Raw genomic sequence first — 20,093 nt, forward strand, 5'->3', positions numbered from 1 at the left:
CTGTTGCTATTTGTATAATTTTGAAGAAATGACTACTGCATACTCAACAATGATTCAAATTCATTGATACAGATGTTTTCATTTGTGTGCTATGACAGATCGGAGGCCAACATCAGGAGTACAGCAGTTTTACTAATAGAAACGCTGTTGTGAAAATTGAACCGAAACAATTGTTAAATACTGTAATAGTTAATCTAACCTTGTCACCACTTCAGGAGCCTGATTCTTCATGTGCCCAGATAAGATTTTAGCATATAATATACTTTTTTTTTTTAGTTAGACATGCTTAGTCCATGCCAGATTGTTTGCTTCTCCGGCCAGATAAACTTAGCGTCAGGCTCAACATGTGTCTGTTCTCTTTAAATGGGCTGCACAATGCTGCCACCTGGTGGTTTATTTAAACTGGGACAGCTACATTTAGGAGGTGTCACACATTTCCAGGTCAGGAAATTGGATTTTTAAAGCCTCTATAATTTATTTTAATTCCACTCGTTACTTTGATTTAGTCTCAAACAGAAAAGGAGTTTTGAGTTTGGATAAAAGTGGGTTGTAGGTTTGGTTCACTCTGGATTAAAGCCAACTGATCAGTGATGATCAAATGAGCAGTAAAAAAAAAAAAACAAAGCAGAAAATCCCTGCTGTTTATTTCATTAGTCTACTCCTTCCTCTTGGCTCTCCTCGAGGACTTCTTGGACTGCTGGGATTCAACCAGTCTAACGCTGCTGCGTTTGATCTCCTCGCGGGACGGAGAGCACTCTTCTCCATCATCACTGAGCTGGGAGGTGTCTGGGATGAAGAAAGAAAGAAAGACAAAGGCACTAATGACAGATAGTCTTTTATGTAAAATATGATTTTTAAAGACATTTCCAACTTTCACATGTCCTTGATCTAACAAGTCAATTGACACATTTATGGATGTTTTGTATTAATGCTGCGGTGCATCAGAGAGGAGAAGAAGAAGGCACTTTTTTATGATCATATTTTTATTCATACCACTATAACACCTATATGTCTTGGGCCAATGATGGGATGTCAGGTGTGACTGTGGTCATCGTGCATGTCCAGTTTGTTCTGCTTTGATGGTGACCAGAGTGCTAAAGCGGTCTCTGACAGGTATATTGTGAGGAATGGCGAGATGGCGAGCTCATTGTAACTGTCTCTTCTTGTTTTCAGTGTTCTCTTGTGTGTCAGTATCTCTGGTTGTTGTAACAAACACCACGTCTTTACTCTTGTGAGAAGGTAAGCTGGTTTTTATTTTCAAATTAACTGATTAACATACACATTTTAGAAAAAAATACATATATCAGAAAATATTGATCTTGAATTTCACTGTTTATTTTACATATTTATTGAAGAATGTGATTTTAACATTAAGAGCTTTGGTGACTCCCAGGTTGGGAACCAGTGCTCTAACCCATTATAATATTTCAGCAATATATGTGCTATTTTTAAAAAATGAAGACATTTGTATTTAAACCTTGATTCTTGTGGTTTTTTTTGCCCCAAACTGGATTCAGAACTCCTCTTACCAGATCTCACTTTTCAGTCAATACTTGGATACTTGTGTATTTCTCTCAACAATAATAAGTTCTGTACGTTCCTCCTCACCTGTAGGGGTACTTGGTCTCTTATTGTTCCTCGAATCCGTCGTGTTGAGCAGTTCCAGAAAACTGAAAACCTGAAGAAGTAAAAGACTCAGAGGGTTATTAGGGGTTAACACACAGACCAGAACTGGCAGGTTTATGGTCACGCCTATGAAATGTCTCGAGTCTTTTCCTAGAAGAGTGAGACTAAATGTACATGAAAATCAAGATAATCAATCAATAAAATCAAGATAGAAAGATAGAAATTAGAACATTGTCCAATTTCAAGTTGCTGAAATCTGCACAAAAAAAAACTGGGTGTTGGTAGCTGCATTACATATTATGCTATATTACAAATAATATGGAATATCAGCACAAAACAACATGGATACAGATACAGAACATCCTCCAGACCAAAACAGAGAGCTGAAGTAATGAGAGCAGACAGAGAAGAGGCTATCAGAGAAACTAAGCACCCTCTCCTGGTCCTCGCTACTGATCACAGGTTTCCGCTCTGACGCTCTCTGCAGTAACGTTGGCAGACGGGCGCTGATGTCCTTCAGTTTGTCTACGTTGTCGGTGCAGGGCGCGCTGGGCAGCCCCTGAAGAAGAAAGAACAACGAGCAACACAATCAGATGTTTGGAGATTCCCGCCCTTTTCTTCAAGAGCACCGGTTTGTTTTTTGACTTTTTGAGTGCATCTTAAGATTTATCCGTTAAGAACACAGCTCTGTTTTTGGACTCTTCTTACAGATAAATCTCATTTCTTCACAGCCGGTATGACGCCATCAAGGTACATATGGCGTGTGAGTCCTGTATTAAGATAGATAAACCTGAATCTCACCTTTAAAGAGTAAAAAAAAGTATCCTAAAATATAGTACAGAGCAGAAAGTGAGAGTCTAGAGAGGACTCTTCATGGTCCAGACCTCCACGGGAACGCAGCTCATCCTGAAGTAGAGGTTTCCGACGCCCTGCTCAACAGTGTCCAACAGGTCCTGGGACTGCTTCAGCTCGGCCTGCAGTCGTTGAACACGATCCACTTGCAGATCCAGCTTCGCCTGCGTCTCTTCCTTCAGCTTGTCAAACCTTCAGACAAACAGATGGAGTTTTTGAGACAGTCCGTCTGTCCCTACGTTATAAAAGCAATGAAAGCGACCCGTAAACATGTCAGTAAAATGTCTCACTGCATGATGAGATTCACAATTCTTCCTTTGCAAAACTGTCGTTTCTCATGTTATTTCCCTTCAGTACAAACTGTCCCTGTCCCAGATGTTTAAGAAGATTTAGTGATAAGCGCAGGAAGCGGATCAGATACCGAATATGCTACCGCGCGACAAAAACACTTTGAGAATGTCCCAAAGTGACGGGAGAGAGTGTTGTGAAAAGATCTCCGGAGAAATCAGCGAAGACATCAATCAGGCCCGACATCGCAGCACACAAAAGGACGCCGTTAACAGAGATTTCCTCGCCGTGCCAGACTGATAAATCTTCCATCCAGCCACAGGCGACCTCGCAAAGGCTGCCAGCTCTGAGACGCTTTCACATTATCATCATCCTCATTATTAAACCCTCCACACAGCCACGGGCATTAAACTACTACCTGACATGTGAATCAAAAAATCGACGCACTAACCCAGATTGATGGCTCGTATCATGTGACCAGCCCTGCCTCTATAATAGATTGAGTGGACGAGAGATGCTACATTACGTATTTATCCGTGTTTATTGTCTGTGGAGCATTAAGTCTTAAAATAGTCCTGATATAAGTTAAAACTACACTAGACGACTAGGTTGTTTGCTGCTTAAATTACATTCAAATCTGACATATAGCAGGTCAGTCTGACCCATTTTGGCTGTACAACATATTTCACTATTTATAATTGGTGACGAATAAATCTTGAGCATGACACTTGACTATGATATTAACATTTGAACACTATGGAAAACTCAATGACGATACCTTGTAGCTGCAGGTTTGACACTGAACTTGAGTTCTGCATGCTGCAGCTCCAGTTCAGCCAAGGTTCTGGCCTCCTGCCTGACCAGTTCCTCACACTGGGTGATCTCAGTGAGGAGCTGCTGTGTGGTGGCCCGCTGAGACACCACCTTGTTCACTAGGTCCTAGTAAGACAGGCACACACCACCTGATACAGGCTATATACAGTATGTGTGTGAGTGTGTGTACAATAATAATAATTGTGTAGGACATAAGTTAATAAATTAACAGTGTTCTACAAAGTTAAAGTTATAAAGCAACACATCAGAAAGCATCCCTCAAAGACTCACTAACACAAACTCACAAAATGCATACGATACATCAAACATTTATTATGAAGCATACCAAGTGAACATATACTGTAATACTGTACCAACTACATACAGTGTATAATCACAGTTTATGCCTCTCATGTATTATTATTATATTCTAGCCGTCCACCAAATACCCGACCATCTTTGGAAAACACAAGTTGTTTTGTTGAAGGTATTTCCAGATCCAGTATGAATGTGTTATTTTGTATAAAAAATATTTTAAAAAACCTGGTAAGAAACATCGATATATAACAATATAACTGAACAATGTTGGTTCACATTGTAGAAACTGAGGGAGGAGATGTGTCATTTTTGGCTGCCATCTTTTTTTGTATTAGGAAACAGAGTCGCAACTTAGAAAAGAAGATGAAAATCTTTATTATCATGCAGCAGATGGAGTCTTTGAGGGTCGCCATGGTAACCAAACGGTTAGAGAACATGCCACATGATCGCAATATCCCTGGTTCGACTCTGCCCGAGGACCTTCTCTCCACCCCCCCCACTCCAGTCTGCTTCTCTAACATCAGCTGTCCCATAAAGGCAAAATGCCCAAAAACAGAAGAAAAGAAAGAGTCTTCTGGAAACACATTCCAAACGGTCTTTTGGGTTGTTTTTTTTTAAATAACTGGGTATTTTTTAATCTACAGACTGGATTCTGAGCTCTGTGACTCAACTGTAATAGTATTACATGAGATGAACAACTCAAAGCTTTATGTAATGTCATTATTCTGGAAATGTTAAATACTGCAGGTTTTTATAAATCTTAACTTTATGGGCTCATTGAGGTTTGTGTTGTTACATTAAAACAATGTTGTAAACACTGTGAAATATTGTAGCAGCTGTTGTATTTCCCACAGTGTCTTACTATATAAACCTGGTGTTTATTTAACCCACAGAGGGATCTGAAGTTGTTTCCTGTACCAGGATTTAGACCTTTTACCTCTTATTTTATTTTTCTATTTGTGTCCCTGTCCTTCTATTCATGCATTTGTTCCGTGTACAACACTTTACAGGAAGTCTGTCTAAAACTAAAACCGCCTCGTTAATAATACATGTGAATGTGAGTTGAGTTAAGTCGACTACCTGCACGTCAGCGCAGCCCAGAGCTTCTCTCAGAGACTCCATATCCTCCACCAGTTTAATGTCAGACTGGGAAGCACCGCAGATGTCGTAACAGTGATGAGCTGCAGAGACACGAATCAACAGTTTAACTACATGATTGCATCATTTATTTATGTTTACAGTATTATCTCAGTGGGACGTGCATTAGACGGAGGGGACAGGTAGCTCTACAGATAGTGCTGGTGTTGTACTAATAATGTATTTTCATGTTTGCGTTTTCAAGTTGAAGAAGATAACTGTGTCTCAGTGATGGTAGCATGAAGCTCCCTTATTCTATCATGTTATTTACAAAAGACACAGGCAGCACATGCAGTTTTTAATATTATACTCCCTGTAGTAACTTAGATGAGGTTAAAAGCTTTAAAAATTATAACAAGTAAGATCTTGAATTGAGCTTTTCGGTAAATCTTTTTAAGTCAATTAAAAATTGCAAGAAAACTAGAAAATAACTGCAATAATTTAAAGAAAAATGCACTGATAAGTAAGAAGGTAAAATATTTCTAAAGCACCAAAATCAGGGCCCGTATTTATCAAACTTCTTAGAAATACACTTGAGAAATCAGTGAAGAGTTAACTTAGACATAAAAACGTGAAGAATAAGACATTTACTGATCTGTTTACTTACAGCGATGTGCAGGATGATGGACAGTATATGTTCAAGGGACAGACAGCCAATCAGAGACGAGAATTCACCCTCCAGCTGTCATACTGGTTTTTTTTTTTTTTATTATTCTGATGACGTTTTACTTAGTGATATGTTTCCTAATTGTGATAAAATTAAAAATGTGTGGAATTGTCATCAATCTAATATGTTTAGAAGATATAATTATAAACATAGGAATATCATAGAAAATGTAAACCAACATGGAAACAAATTCTGCTGCTGGTTAATAAGAGGAAACATGTCACAAGGAGAATTCAGTACCACACTTATAAGTGCAGACAATAAAGATGCATGGAAGGTTTAATTGTGTTGTTGCAAAAACAGATGTAACATCCTATCAAATGTTCAAATCAAACACTACTACTTTATTCTGAATGATATGTATTACTCCAGTTACTCATCTTGACCAATGAGATTCTGCGCAGTTGCTCCAAAACATGTCTGTTTCATCTAGAGTCTCTTAACTCTAAACTTCAATATTTTATAAGCAGCAAGATAAATTTAGGAGTTTATTATTCATTTATTTAGGAGTATGGGTTATCTTCCACTTCAGTCCAAATTTTGCTTTTAGCCGTTAGCTGATAAATATAGGCTCAAAGTTAAAAGGTGCTTCACAGATGCACTTAAAAACACAACTGACCTCATGCAGGAAACACTTGAGTTTTCTTGTACACAGAATTTTCTCTTGGGTACAAAGAGAACTTGCCAGCAGTCTAGACCTGTTGTATGAGTTCAGTATAATGTCTCAGCTTAAATATGATCCTGAAATCAACTAAAATACTCAAAATTCATGCACCATATTATCATCATCATGGCCAGTTTACTGATTTTATGATTTTTATTGTCATATTTTGGTGCAGCAACTTCTCTCAGTCCGTCGGCTGCCTCTGTGTCTCTCTGCAGCTCTGTGTTCACTGTTCACTACATCACCTGTAGACTATAATATTCTCTCCTCTAATATCTCAGCCACTGTCACATCCTCTAACCACCAGCGCTGCTCTACGTCATCATATTAATGTTTTCTACTACTGACACTCCTAAACTTATCATGTGTTTGTCTGCTGATTTCTGAAAGCAGGACTTAAAACTCAACAGTGTGAAATTCTTGTGAAATCTACTTTTTGTTAACATTTCTGTGAATGAAACTTGCCCACAAATGGAGCAACAGGTCACCTTATATGGACATTTTGGGCGTCGATGATGCTAATGATCAGATCTCATGAACGCAGGTGACACTCGTCAGGCTGAAACGAGTGATTTACGACAGTTAAGACAGTTTGTTGAATCCAACCTGGAACACTCATATGAGAGGTTCAGGAAAGAAGAGGAAAATATTCTTGCATGAGGCCAAATAACTGGAACTGCAACGAGAATCTCGATGGTCCCAGTAAAAATGATTTTTTGTTGGTATACCTTCAACAGGACTTGAGTGTGCTTCCTCTTCCTCTTCCTCCCCTTCTTCAACTTCCTGCATGTGAAAAAAGAAAGATACCGACAACAAATGAACGTACAGTAAATCAATCATAACAATTATCTTGTTATTGACCTTCATCACAATCTCAGATACGTTCCTCTTCCACTCACCCGCTCTCTCTGTCTGCTCGGTGCTGCTGGGCTGAGAGGACGCCCAAATGTTTCCATAAGCTCTTTCAGCTCACTCTCCATCTGTCTCTTCTTCTCCATTATCTCATTCTCCATCTGAAACATCTCGTCCTGATGGAGTGAAAAGAAAGAAACAAACACAGGTCACATTTTCAACTCTGAGAATCAGTTTTATTATTATTATTACAAGGAATTTTACAGCACTGCAGCCTTCATTATAAAGGAATTCTTTCACATTGTGTCACTACTTGTTCTGACAGCTTGATTGCATTTATGAGTGCCCAGCTTCAAATTCCTGGGCACCTCATGTGGACAACCAGCACCACCTCTCTGGTGAAAAACGGAAGCAGCTCTACTTCCTCAGGACGGTGAGGAAGGCCAACCTGTCCAAGCATCTCCTGGTGTCTTTCTATCACTGCTTCATAGAAAGCACACTCACCTACTGCGTCTCATTACGGTACGCCAGCTCTTCTGCAGATGACGAGAAGTCTCTCCAGAGTCATTAAATCAGAACCAGAAAATCACCAACACGACCCTGCCAACATCGGAGGATGTGGTGCCTCCACAGAGCCACAAACAGCATCAGAGACTCCTCATCCCCCTCCCCTCTGGAAGGTGCTACAGATTCCTGAATAGTCTTTACCCAGGAGCCATAACTGAACTCTGCCCCGAGATTCTGAAAGACTAATGCATGCCCTCAAACACCAGTCTGAAATCCTCGCTGTGGTTTGTGGTGGTGACGTCTTACCTGTGCGCTCTCTGCAGCAGCTGCTGCTGACTGGAACATTTTGCATGCTTTATCCACCTCCGCTTGTCCAATGGCAACCGCACGCTCCTTCTGGTCCAGGACCTTGAACATCCCACGGACTTCCTGCCCGCATTACAAATAGAAGACATCAGATGATGGAGACGATTATTATTCCGCAGGTTACACTGCTGCTTGCAGCTTTTCATGTGGCTACAAGGACCAGCATCTCAATGTGGTACTTTTAGTACATTACAAACAGATTTATTTCATTAATACAGTATGTTACATAATTGCGAGTTCTGTTTTGCACTTAGTTAGACGGCTTAACCCTTACTCCTGCTTTCACAAGCCTCGCTGAGAGCATGTGAGTTCTCACTAGTGAGTTAATATTACCCAGTTCATCAGATCTCTCACTGACATGTTTTATTTTACAGAGACCAGCCTCACAGCTTCAAAATATGAGTTATTTTGTCCTTCACAGCAGCACCAGGTTTCATATTACAGATCCCTCACACACAGAAGCTACCCAATAAAATCACATGATATGTCTGTCTGATTGTTTGTTGTCTAATTATTTGAATAAAAACTGCTGATGCATTTTTAATAAATAACGAAGGAGTAATTGTAGTTGTAGTTGTAGTTATTCCTGTTAGTTCTGAAGCAATATTTTTACAGTTTAGGGCACTTATAAAGTGAAACTTGTAGTGAAGCTGCAATAGAGCTTACAAATGTTTATTCTCAGAATTTCTTCCAAAAGTAAAAATAATGGTAATTTCATATTGTCCCTCTCATCAGTATGTACTCATTAAGTATCAGTATTGATAAAATCCTAAGGATACCCAAACCTCCCAACCATCACCTGCTGCAGGTGCTCAAGCATGTGCAGGTAAGTGCTCTGGACTCTCTTAGCCGCTAAGATCTTCAACTTCATCTTCTCTCGGTTGTTCTCCAGCTGCCTTATTTGCTGACATTACAAAATAAAACAAAGAGTTAAAAGTCTGTAATAAAGAGATTAGATTGTCTGCTAAGATACGCTACACCTCGAAATGTAAACTAATTCATCCAGCATTCGTTTTCCTTGTTAATGGTGCAAAAATTGGACTCTAGAGTGAGTCGCGCCGAGCAGTTTATGTGGATGCTAGCTAACAGTTGAAGAGGTGCAAAAGTAGTGAAGAAAAACGTTTCAATTAATGTAAACTAAACCCACTTCCTTTTAAGAGTCTATCATTTAACAGGCATCCAATGTGTCAATTTCATTTACATTTCTCATTAAATTGCAAATCTCACTCAGTTTAGCTTAAATTGCAGTTTTAGCCTAAGGGGGAGAGAAATTGGGCCTGGGGGAGGAGGTACAGTATGTCAGGCATAGTTCAACTATATTAGTTAATATTGATATGAGTTTACAGGTCAGACTATTGACGTGTGTGCAACATAGTTCATATGCTGAGTTAAAGCTGCATTAATCTTTTTTTATATCAACAATGGCTCAAGTGATTTGTGTCACTCAGGGGTTAAGACACCGACCACGAACCGCAACTAAAAAAGGTATAAAATGGAAAATGGCAAAAAACTCATTAAAAAAAGTGTCTCAACAAATCTACAGAGAATTTTCAGAAACTCTGCAGCTCCACCAAGGTTTTTAGCCTCTTTTGGCTCACTCTCATCAACCTGATCTCCAGCAGTAGCAGGCAACTGTTTTCAGTGACAAAAGGTAAGATGAACCCACCTGCCCAGCAGTAGACAATGTTAGTGACTAGCTGACATAGTGGAGCATTGAGCAGCCAAAGATACATTTCGTAGGAGTTAAAAGAAGAGTGAATATTGGACTTGAATTCAGAACTCCAAATGAATGCTAACGTTGCACCATGTCTGCTGTATGGTGGTGATATGTCACATGTTGTGTTTTCTGCTTCCCTCAAGTGGACAAAAGCTTGAAATATTTTAAAGCTACCATGTTGTTGTGGGGGTGCTGCTGACAGTGGGTGCCCAGAAATGTCCTTAAGAGCTCATGTACCTGTTGAGCTGTATCTTCACTGTTGTCATCTGTAGTCTTTGGTTCCATTGTTTTCAATAACTCCTGCAGCTCCTTTAACTTTGTTTCTTTTTCCTTCGCAGCAAACTTTAGTCTGTTGTACTCATTAACCAAGACATTCTTCTCCCGCTTCGCGTGTTCAATTTTTCTCTGAATGTGCAGAAAAAATGAAAAAAGTTTAAATCTGAACACTTTAAGTTAAACTTCCTCATTTAGAAGAAAGAGTTTCCCAATTTAAAATCCTCATTTGTTAGTGAAACAGTCAAAGTGATGTTGGGTTTACTTAGTTTAGTCTATGATGCTAGTCTGGACCAATGTTTGCTAAAGGGCACTTCCACAAAAAAAGACAGCATAAAGTAAACCTTTACCTCCAGAGGTAGTCCTGGCTTGCACAGAGGCTTTAGTCTTGTCAGTTTGTCATGACTGTCTAAGGCCTGTTTAGCTGCACTGTCCTCTGTTTCAATCTGTTTCTCTAAAAATGAAAATCAAGCTTTGTTATTACTTTGTGAAAGTGGATATATGGTGGACTAGGGTCCAGGTATCATCGGATAATTCGTAATTCATTTGTAATTCAAAAAACCCAAAAATGGTAAATCTGTTATTTGTTTCAAAACAAAAAACAAAAAACTGTTTTTGATGTCGGAATCAAATAACGAAAAACCAATCAAACCCGGCCCGTTTTGGTTTTTGCCGATTCGTTTTATCCAAGCAGTAACCTCCGGGGCTGAAAAATGAAGCCAATGCGGAAGTGCCAAAATCTGCAGTTCCTTGAATGACCACTTGAGGCTCCAAAAGCGAGTCAATCCCCATAGACCCCCATGTTAAAGTGCCCAACTTTACAGCAGAAATAAACGTGTTTACAGCCTGGTACAAAAAATGGTTTTGGTCTCTGTAGCTAATTTCCCCTTTCATGACAACTGTAAGGGGGGGGGGGGGGGGGGGGGGTTTATAACTCACCCGTTTAAATATAATTAAGCCGTAAAGTTATGCATAATGAAGGACATGGCTGCTTTGAGCGACAGGTCCGCCAGCCGCTAGGTGGCTTGTTTCAGCCATTCAGCCCGCCTCTTTGCCCATTTTTGATTGGCTGGGATTTAAGCAGCGTCACGCACTGCCAAGATGGCGACGGCTAGAGTGGCTCACTTTGAGCTTCAAAACCGCTCTTCAAAAACCAACGGGTGACGTCACGGTAACTACGTCCATATTTTTATAGTCTATGGTTTGAAACCAAAAACGAAATCACGTGATCTATTCCTTTTTTGTTTCCCAACAAAAATCCAGAAAACCAAAATCAAGACCGTGCAATTTTCGTTTAGAAATCAAGTATTTTTGTCAGTTTTGTACGATAGCGGAAGCGACTACATTAGCCTACCCATGATCCTCAGCGACCGTTGCTATGGTGAAGACGCCAGCGACAGCCGCGCGTGTGTGTAAACGGGATGAAGACGGGGTTATAAAACTGAACTTTACATGTCACATCCCTCATTTAAGCCCTACACTTTCACTTTCGTAATTTTCATCAAACTGGACTTTAGATTGTGCATTTTATTCAACCTCCGCTGTTACATCATGTAATTATTTATTAATTATTTATGTTCAATTTATTCTCTTGTCACCTTCATATATTTCATACACTTCGTTTCTTTGTCCATAGCACACATTATTTTCTTTACAGTTCAATGTACAGTAAAGTACGTTGATCATAACAAATAATCTGCAGTACTACATAATGTTATACTGAGTATATGTTAAGGCTGTCGCTGGCGTCTTCACCATAGCAACGGTCGCTGAGGATCATGGGTAGGCTAATGTAGCCGCTTCCGCTATCGTTCTGTATCGTGTTTTGAAACAAATAACAGATTTACCGTTTTTTGCTTTTTGAATTACAAATGAATTACGAATTATCCGATGATACCCGGACCTTAAATAAAGATACAACTTTCTGAAGTACGCCCACAGATCCCACCATTTTGATGACATTATCTAAGCTAACAAGGTTATAAATTAAGAAGTACAATCTCTCAAAGGACATTTGTTTTTATGCATTTTTTTAATAGCTTCACTAGCTAGCTAAATTAGCTTAAATATTTATTTTCTAGTGGAGTCGATCTGAAACAAAGATTTGAGTCTGGCAGGTGACCTAACTACATTCTAACACTAACTGGATTAACTTTTTTTTAGAAATTTACCTGAGAATTTGACTCGACGTGGAGTCGGAGTCCTTCCATCTTTCACCTTTTCCATTTGTATTTGTCGCTAACTAGCTGTTACCTGTAAGTTAACCTATCCTAATGTAGGCTATTTTTTGTTAGAGTGTGCTTAGTATTTTGGTTGCTGTTTTCAGATCATTTCAGTTTCAATTGACTGTTCACTGACCCCTGCCCTTAGTAACTGTTGCTATGCCTGTCATTTTTGAAATAATGCATCTTTGATAAAAGCAGGCTTTAGTCGGTGACTGTAAATTTTGCCAACTGAAATGACAACAGTTTCTGTCACTGGCTGATTTTGTAGGCATACAGTCCATTTCAAAATGCAGGGATCGATTTAATGGTTTGACACAAAGCTAATAGGCTACAGCTTTAGTAACAAATTAAGGCATCTAAGAAGTTGTTTGTCTGAAAAATGCGGTCATCTAAGAAATACTTCTACACCCCTGCCTTGGCTGGGCTGTAAAAGGAAAGGGAGGGGAAATTTTCTCGCAGTTCAGTTTCTGACATCCCCCCTTTGCCTGAAATGATCCTAATCCAGTAACTAGAAAGAACATGCCCTTCACTGTTGCCATGTTGGAACCTTTTGAGAATAAAAAGGGTTTTGAGGAGCAAAACAAAAAGAAGATTTGAGCATCTTCTCATGATCTGATATAAGCATTCTGGGCTTAAATACACTGATATACAGTAGGTAGATGTTTTATGTTTTTGTCTGACATTTTGTCTGTCCGAAACAATATTTAATTTCAATTGCATTTCTATAGTTGGAATGAGAAATAAACTCAGTTAGACAACACTAGGAAAAAGTATTTCCTTGCTTCATGTTTATAATAACTTTATACCTCGGCTGAAATGATAGGGAATAAAGTTCTTTACAGCTACAACCTTTCAAAATGACTCATCCACTTAAATGAATAATACTATTTTTATAACATACTGGTACATAAGTGCGTAAGTTTCTGGATTTCTGTTGAACCTTTGAGAGGATCTATACTGAGAGCTTAGACTATCAGAAAGCCAAAAAAAACCCCCCAAAAATCAGACACAAATAGAAACAACTCAAATATCTGGGTTTAAATCAGCATGTGTTCTGGTTTATTAAGGACAGTAAGAGAGTACTTACAACTTTAAAGGCCTTCCTTTCCAGTTACTCAAAATGTGAAAGTGAAAACACAAAATCAAAAAATTGTGACATGAGAAAAAATATTGACAACTCAAAATGGATAGAGGTGTTAAATAATGCTAACAGAAACAATCCTACAGGATTACTTTTTTTGGGTTTGTATAACATTCCAAAGATCAAAGTGCTCGGGAGGTCAAGTGTCCAAAGTGGTGTCACCCATGCAGCAAAGACAGCTCTGCCCTCGTTAGGAGAACAGACATCTTATTCCCGGCTAAAGAACTGGGGCTTTGCTTCTCTAAGTGGAACACCAATATCAACCTTTTAAGGCATTTGGAACAAATTGTGAAAAAGTTGGTAAATACAGGTAAAAGACAAGAAGAAAGCTACTCTGAATTGCAGATGTTATTGGGCCTTTTTCACCGGTAACCCAGCCTACGTCGACTGAAGCAGCAGAAGAGAGGGATGGTGAAACACAGACAAGCAAACTGCAAACAAAGAAGACAGATGAAATATACAAATTAGCTAAAGTCAAACAATGTTTTGACATAAAAGAACATTACATTTAAAAGATAAGTCAAACAAAAGATTGTACTGTACATTGTTCTGGCTTTCAACTACCAATACCCAGATGCTAGCAGTAAATGTGACATTAAAGCAGCTAATCAATATGTTTAATAGTGTCAAACTGATGTTTTCCATATTTCACATCTTTTTGGGGCTGGGGGGGCCCTTTTCACAATTTTTCTGTCCTGGTTCACTATTATCTCTCCTATCACATCACATTTAAACTTGTTATTAGTGAAAAACCTCTGATAAATCTACTGTATTCTACTTGTCTTGCATAAAGCAAAAGACACCGAAAGTTAGTGATAAGCTAGCAGCTAGTAGGATCAGGCAGCTAAAGAGCCAGATATTTACTTTTTCTAAGAAAGTGAAGGAAGGGTTTTAGAATGTTGTTTTAGAATGAGAAAGCTGAATGTCCAATACCTGTATGATAAACATGGTGACAACACCTGCGCCTGTGCTACGATAGTTTCCAGCAAACCAGTCTCTCAATTTCACCAGACAACCCTGAAAGATAAAATTGGTATAGTTATCCTTTATTTATATGGCGTAAATTTATTGAGCATACATGCACTTTTATAGCAATATCCTGTTTACAGTTACACCAAAAAACTATAACAAGAATCTGGATTCAAAATGTTTTAATTGCAGATTATTGCAGGAGTCGGCTGCACACTACACAGACAATAAAAACATCTTTCCTAAAATAGTTTCCCGAAGCATCAATTAGTCACTGGAAAGTATTTTTGTGTTCTTGTTAGTCAGTTTCAACAAGGACTCTTATTATAAATATGAGATTGGCTAATTTGAACAAAAACAGCAGCAGAGTATAAAACAGTATCGTCTGCATAAACATTGTTTGAAAATATCATTAATATAAATGCTGAACAGCACAGGGCCCAAAATAGAACCATATGGTACACCCTAACTAACTGGTAGGAACTCAGATAGGCTGCCACCACACTCATACACTGATGCCCGTTTGATAAACAGACATACATGTTTCTTATTGTGTAAACTACTTAAAAAAAAAAAACTAATTAAAAAAAAACTAATTTCATTATTTATGACTAAGAAACCAGCTGAAATGGTGTCTTGGTTGGCTCTAAAACCAGACCCATGAGGCCTAAGGACAGAGTGCTCCACAAGAAATGACTTTAAGTGTGTATTAACAGGTAATTCAAATATTTTTTTTATATTTTTGAGATGCAAGACAACCACACAGTCGACCAAATGAGCAAATATCCAAGTGTAGGGGGACAATACAATAATTGAAATATTAAATCTATATTTGATGTACATTAATAACTAGTGCAGTCAGAAGTATTGGAACGCATTCAAGTTGTCCTCACCCATCGACTTCCAAACATCTATGGCATGCAACCCCATTAAGCTCAGCATCAGCAGTGAAAAGCTAAACAGACAACAGAAACCTGGAGGTGGCTGCACGCACACATTTGCTACTTGAAGGAGGCATTCCTTTGTGACAATTTTGAATCATGAATCATCCACTATTCATTGATAAAAATGTGAAAAACAAACACAGAATCTGGCTAGAAGTCTGATCAGATGAGGGATGATAGAGTATTGTGTGTGTATATGGAGATGCTTATGGTTTACACAGTGATAATACAGTGTAAGTAACCTCTTGCCAGTTGGTCTGAGGGAAGATGTTACAGGGATCTTCAGTACAACAGGAAATTGGGACGTTACCCTTCCAATCTGCCTCACCATGAACTCCACAGCACCTAAACTGCACAGGAAAATAAACCTAATTCACTGGCATGAACACATATTTTATTTGAGCAGAAGGAACTGAATAACTAAAACATTCATCTATATGAGGGTGTGTACAGAAAACAAGACTGTCAAGAAGACAAATAGCAATGAAGTTCATTTTAAGTTGATAAAGCAGAGTAGTGGATCATTTACCAGGTGCTGGACAGCGTCAAAGTCAGCTTTAATGGTCCTGTTGCTTTCAGGACTGGACAGTCTATAGATCTCCAAGCTTCGCATTAGGTCTCTCTCAAAGAACGTGTTGATCTGCACAGCGGACAGGCTACATTACCTGCAATATATACTATTCCCTATGCGACATTAAAGTAACTAAAAACAATGAGTTGTGTGGGCTGCAGATCTTTGAATTGAAGCTCACTTTGAAATTTAACAGAAATCTTTACTAATGCATCCATTATGTCTGAGTATCTTAAGTATTTAACACATTTCAATTCTATGTACATTAAAATAACAAGCCTTGACATGAAATTTGTTATTGATAATGTCTAATATCTTTCTTGAAGGCAGCATGAGATGTGTTATGAACAAAACATGAAGGCAGAATCAAAAAGTACTAAATCAGTATAATAAATCCAGAGCACTGGTTGATTTAGTTTATCATTTCAGGCTTTGTATAACATCGACATATCAATCAAACCTTCTAAGAATGTATTTTGGTTTTTGTATAGGCTCTATATAAACCTACCTCTCTGCTGTAGACCAGGAACACACAGGCCATGGCCAGTTCCACCAGCATCAGGATGAACAGCAGGACGAAGAACTGGGAACAGTGGATCAGATTCAAACATCAATGACTTTGTATGATCTGTACAGTTGTTTGCTTTTTCACCATATAATATGGACAAGTGTAACATACACAAATAATGTTTGGTTTATATTATGCAGTGTAACAAATGAGGAGGTTCAGTACAGTTATAAAAATGCATGCACATATCATGTACATTTCCAGGTCTATATTTTTAATCCGAGGCTCTACTGGAATATCTTTGCATTTCAACAATTATTGAATGGTTTGTTATAGAATTTCTGGTTTTGAGTGAAATGTCTCAACATCCATGTGGTACAAACATTCATGTCCTCCTCAGGATGAATTGTAATAACTTTGCAGAGCTCCTAACTTGTCATCTAGCACCACCATCAGGTTAAATTTTCAATTTGTCCAACACTGGTTTCTTATCAAATACCTGACATTCCCATCATGCTCAGCTGTATTTTGCATTCAGTGCTAATAAGCAAATGTGAAGCATGCTAACTAGCTGCTAGCATGGCTGTATACTCGCAGTCTTATTAGAATAATTACACAAACCTCATAAAGTGACATTCAATTTAATGCAGTAGCATAAGTTATACAGCTTTCCCATTCAATATTCAACCCTGTAAACCACATTATAGTAAATATCATGGTTTATACTCACACTGATGAGCATGCAGCGGTTCTCCTTCATGCCCCCCAGCACTCCCACATAACACACACAGGTAACAATGGTACCAGTGACCACCAGAGTGTTGGCGGGGTAGATGGGCCAGAAGGTGGTGATGAGGGAGGCAAACTTGGAGTGCATCATCTGGAATATCCCAAACGCTACCACAAACGCTCCACACAGCTGCAACAGACACAGAACAGGTAAAATATTATTATTTTATACTGTCTGAGTTTGGGTTTGACTGTAAAGCATGAAGTCCAATGTAAACCATGACAACAATCATGACATTTAGGGAACTTGGCCAAATCCAAACTCCCAACTCTTTTAATCATTTGACTTGCACGGGATGTTGCAAAAAGTTTCAGGTTTTTCCAGACGTGCCCAGGACTTGCTCACACAGGTACTTGTGTGTGATCCAAATATTGTATTTGTCAGCTCACATTAAGGGATTCCTATAGACAACAGGTGGAATACTGATCCATTTATTTTTCAACTGTAAAACAGATCTTGGCCACAATTCTCAAATAAGGTACCTAAATCTAATATAAGTAAATGTAGTTTTAAAATAGGAAAATGTACATTACATCCATCTAGGAGAAAACCTACTTTCAAAACATTAGATAACCAAAACTGATGATAACTGAAACAATGGCTCCGTGCCAATTCCCACACTTGTGAGTAATCAAGTTCCTACTTGTGTGATGAATTTCTGGTTACTGCTACTTTGTCAAAGTGTTTTTTAAGACTGCAGGAGTGTAGAGGTTTATCAGAGCTCAATGGGACATATTTGATTAATAACACATATACTGTACATTGCTCAGTCGAGCTCATGTATTTGTTGATTTTATGTAATTTCCACATAATGAACAAATGAGTAGCATCAAGCCCACAGCATAACAGTTACATTCAGGAGCTGAGAGGAGAAATAACATTGATTAAGACATTGAACTGAGTTATGTAGAGGAACATGGATTTACTGTATGTAAAAGAGACATAACAAAAAACATTTTGAAAGTTTTCTGTCTGCTAAAAATTTTGGGGAGGGAACATCGCTGTCAAGATCATTGACAAGATATGATATAAAAACATGATATATTAAATATTTTTAATGTATATATTCTTATCGGTCTGATCAAGAAGAATATTAAGTTGTAGCCATCTATAGAGGTGTTTAGTATGGACATTAATAATATTATTAACACTGACTCCAAAATGTTAAATATATGAAATAATGTAATTATTATAATAATGTCTACTGATTATTGCGAGCTTATTACCGCCAACAAGTGGACTGGTGTTGCGCAATAAACTGCAGTGAATTGTGGGATACACCTGGCTCTGAATATCACTCCAAGGCAGTAAGAGGAATATGAGTGGAAGTGTGGGTCAAGTCTGTCTTAAAACAACAGTCAGGTGTACAAATGAACATTGAAAGAAGTTTTGCTCGCTGTAAACATTCCTGCTTCTACTCCTGGACAATAATAGATCACTTCCTGATGCACTTACAGTGTAGGAGGTGGGGGACAAAATCCACAGTCCTTGTTTTGTGCAAAATTGTGAGCCTGTCCTTAAATGTGTCGGCCTTCGATATGGGACACTGAAGTGGTGAAGGCTGCAAGTGTGGGTATTAGGACGGACGCTATGCCTTGAGAATCATTGTCTCAAAGGGAACTTTATTGTGATCATCCTTAATAACGTAGAGTGACCATAACACATCCCATGTAATGGGCTGTAACATACAGTGTTTGTATGGCTGTTGCAGTATATATATGGGTCTACTTACCCAGCAGAGAAAGTTGAGATATATCATCATATTTTTCAAGCAGTTTACACAGGAGCGATTCATCTTCTCTGATAATCTTCTTCTGTAAGATCTGTAAGATTAAACAAGTTGGTGTCACATTTATTAAAACACTGCAGTCACATACAGATAACCTTTTAAGCTTTTAAAAGCTTTTAAAACAGATAACCTCAATACTGGTGAAGGAAAACAAGTGAAGCTGCTGCTCCCGTCAGTGACGGAGTGTTTACAGGACACCACTGTTTGATATGGCAACACTGAGCCATCAGGCACAATGGACACCTGTGACCTATTCAGCTCCAGTTAATCATTATTACCTGTTCTTATCTCCAGATTAACCATTTGTTGCAGTTTGTATCAAAATGTCTGAGAACGTGTTTCTTTAAGCAGTTTAGAAGTCGTTTTCTTTTCTGCTGACAAAACACAGATTTATGATTTACCCGTCCTTCTGCTCTGCTTTACATCCTCTACTTTCTATACTATTATTAATGTTCTGTATTTTGTAATATCTATATTCTTTCAATGTAAACTTAATGCCCAAATTGTACAATTGAGGGTGTGATTCATTTAAATTAATACTAAAAACAGACCGACCTTTATAACACCAGCAGATACTTAACTTGTTCAAATAAAGTTGCTCATTTTATTAATTTATAAATTCAATATCTAATTACTGGGATTAACTCATCTATCATGATAAAGCTGGTTAAATATCTGAGGGCTTACCTTAACTGCACTGTTTCCAGCAATAATCCAATGACAGGTGCAGTGAGCGGTATTTTAATGTCGTTCCTAACATCCCCAGAGGCAGAACAGAGAGGTATGAGGAGGAAAGAGGAATAAGAGGGAGGGGAAAGATAACTGAGGCCTCTGTCTACCAACAGGCAGTAAGAAATGTCTACATGACGCATACTAAAGAGGGGGGGCCGTCCACATTTACACCACAATAACAGCAGGAAGTGGGAAAGCAGTTGTAATGGGAGTGTACTTCTTTTAATAAAAGGTCAATCTCACAAAATAAATAAATAAATAAACAATAATATTAATAATAAGTGTCAAAAATGTGGCTTTTTTGACACTGATCAACAGAAAAAAAAGCCTTTAAAGTCAAAGAT

General features: G+C 38.3%; 2 protein-coding genes across 3 annotated transcripts; both read right to left on the reverse strand.

The window, feature by feature from the left end:
• Positions 1–627: 627 nt before the first annotated feature.
• LOC121903294 (MAR-binding filament-like protein 1-1) lies at positions 628–12,464 on the reverse strand. Of its 2 annotated transcripts, XM_042420178.1 has the most exons (13): positions 12,252–12,464; positions 10,431–10,534; positions 10,045–10,212; positions 8,890–8,994; positions 8,031–8,153; positions 7,265–7,393; positions 7,094–7,148; positions 4,978–5,078; positions 3,545–3,705; positions 2,511–2,670; positions 2,060–2,185; positions 1,609–1,678; positions 628–786 (listed from the first exon to the last, which is right to left on the reverse strand). In XM_042420178.1, the coding sequence occupies exons 1-13, from the start codon at positions 12,304–12,306 to the stop codon at positions 656–658; spliced, it is 1,488 nt and encodes a 495-aa protein (XP_042276112.1). In that variant the 5' UTR covers positions 12,307–12,464; the 3' UTR covers positions 628–655. The 2 variants fall into 2 exon arrangements, with proteins under 2 accessions (XP_042276112.1, XP_042276113.1); XM_042420179.1 differs by lacking the exon at positions 10,431–10,534.
• An 877-nt stretch (positions 12,465–13,341) lies between these two features.
• LOC121903300 (leukocyte surface antigen CD53-like) lies at positions 13,342–19,949 on the reverse strand. The gene is made up of 8 exons (XM_042420186.1): positions 19,705–19,949; positions 18,961–19,051; positions 17,169–17,357; positions 16,439–16,513; positions 15,889–15,999; positions 15,602–15,709; positions 14,380–14,463; positions 13,342–13,877 (listed from the first exon to the last, which is right to left on the reverse strand). The coding sequence occupies exons 1-8, from the start codon at positions 19,887–19,889 to the stop codon at positions 13,809–13,811; spliced, it is 912 nt and encodes a 303-aa protein (XP_042276120.1). The 5' UTR covers positions 19,890–19,949; the 3' UTR covers positions 13,342–13,808.
• Between the last annotated feature and the right edge of the window lie 144 nt (positions 19,950–20,093).

Source organism: Thunnus maccoyii, chromosome 9, assembly GCF_910596095.1.
Source record: "Thunnus maccoyii chromosome 9, fThuMac1.1, whole genome shotgun sequence".
Lineage (NCBI taxonomy): Eukaryota > Metazoa > Chordata > Actinopteri > Scombriformes > Scombridae > Thunnus > Thunnus maccoyii.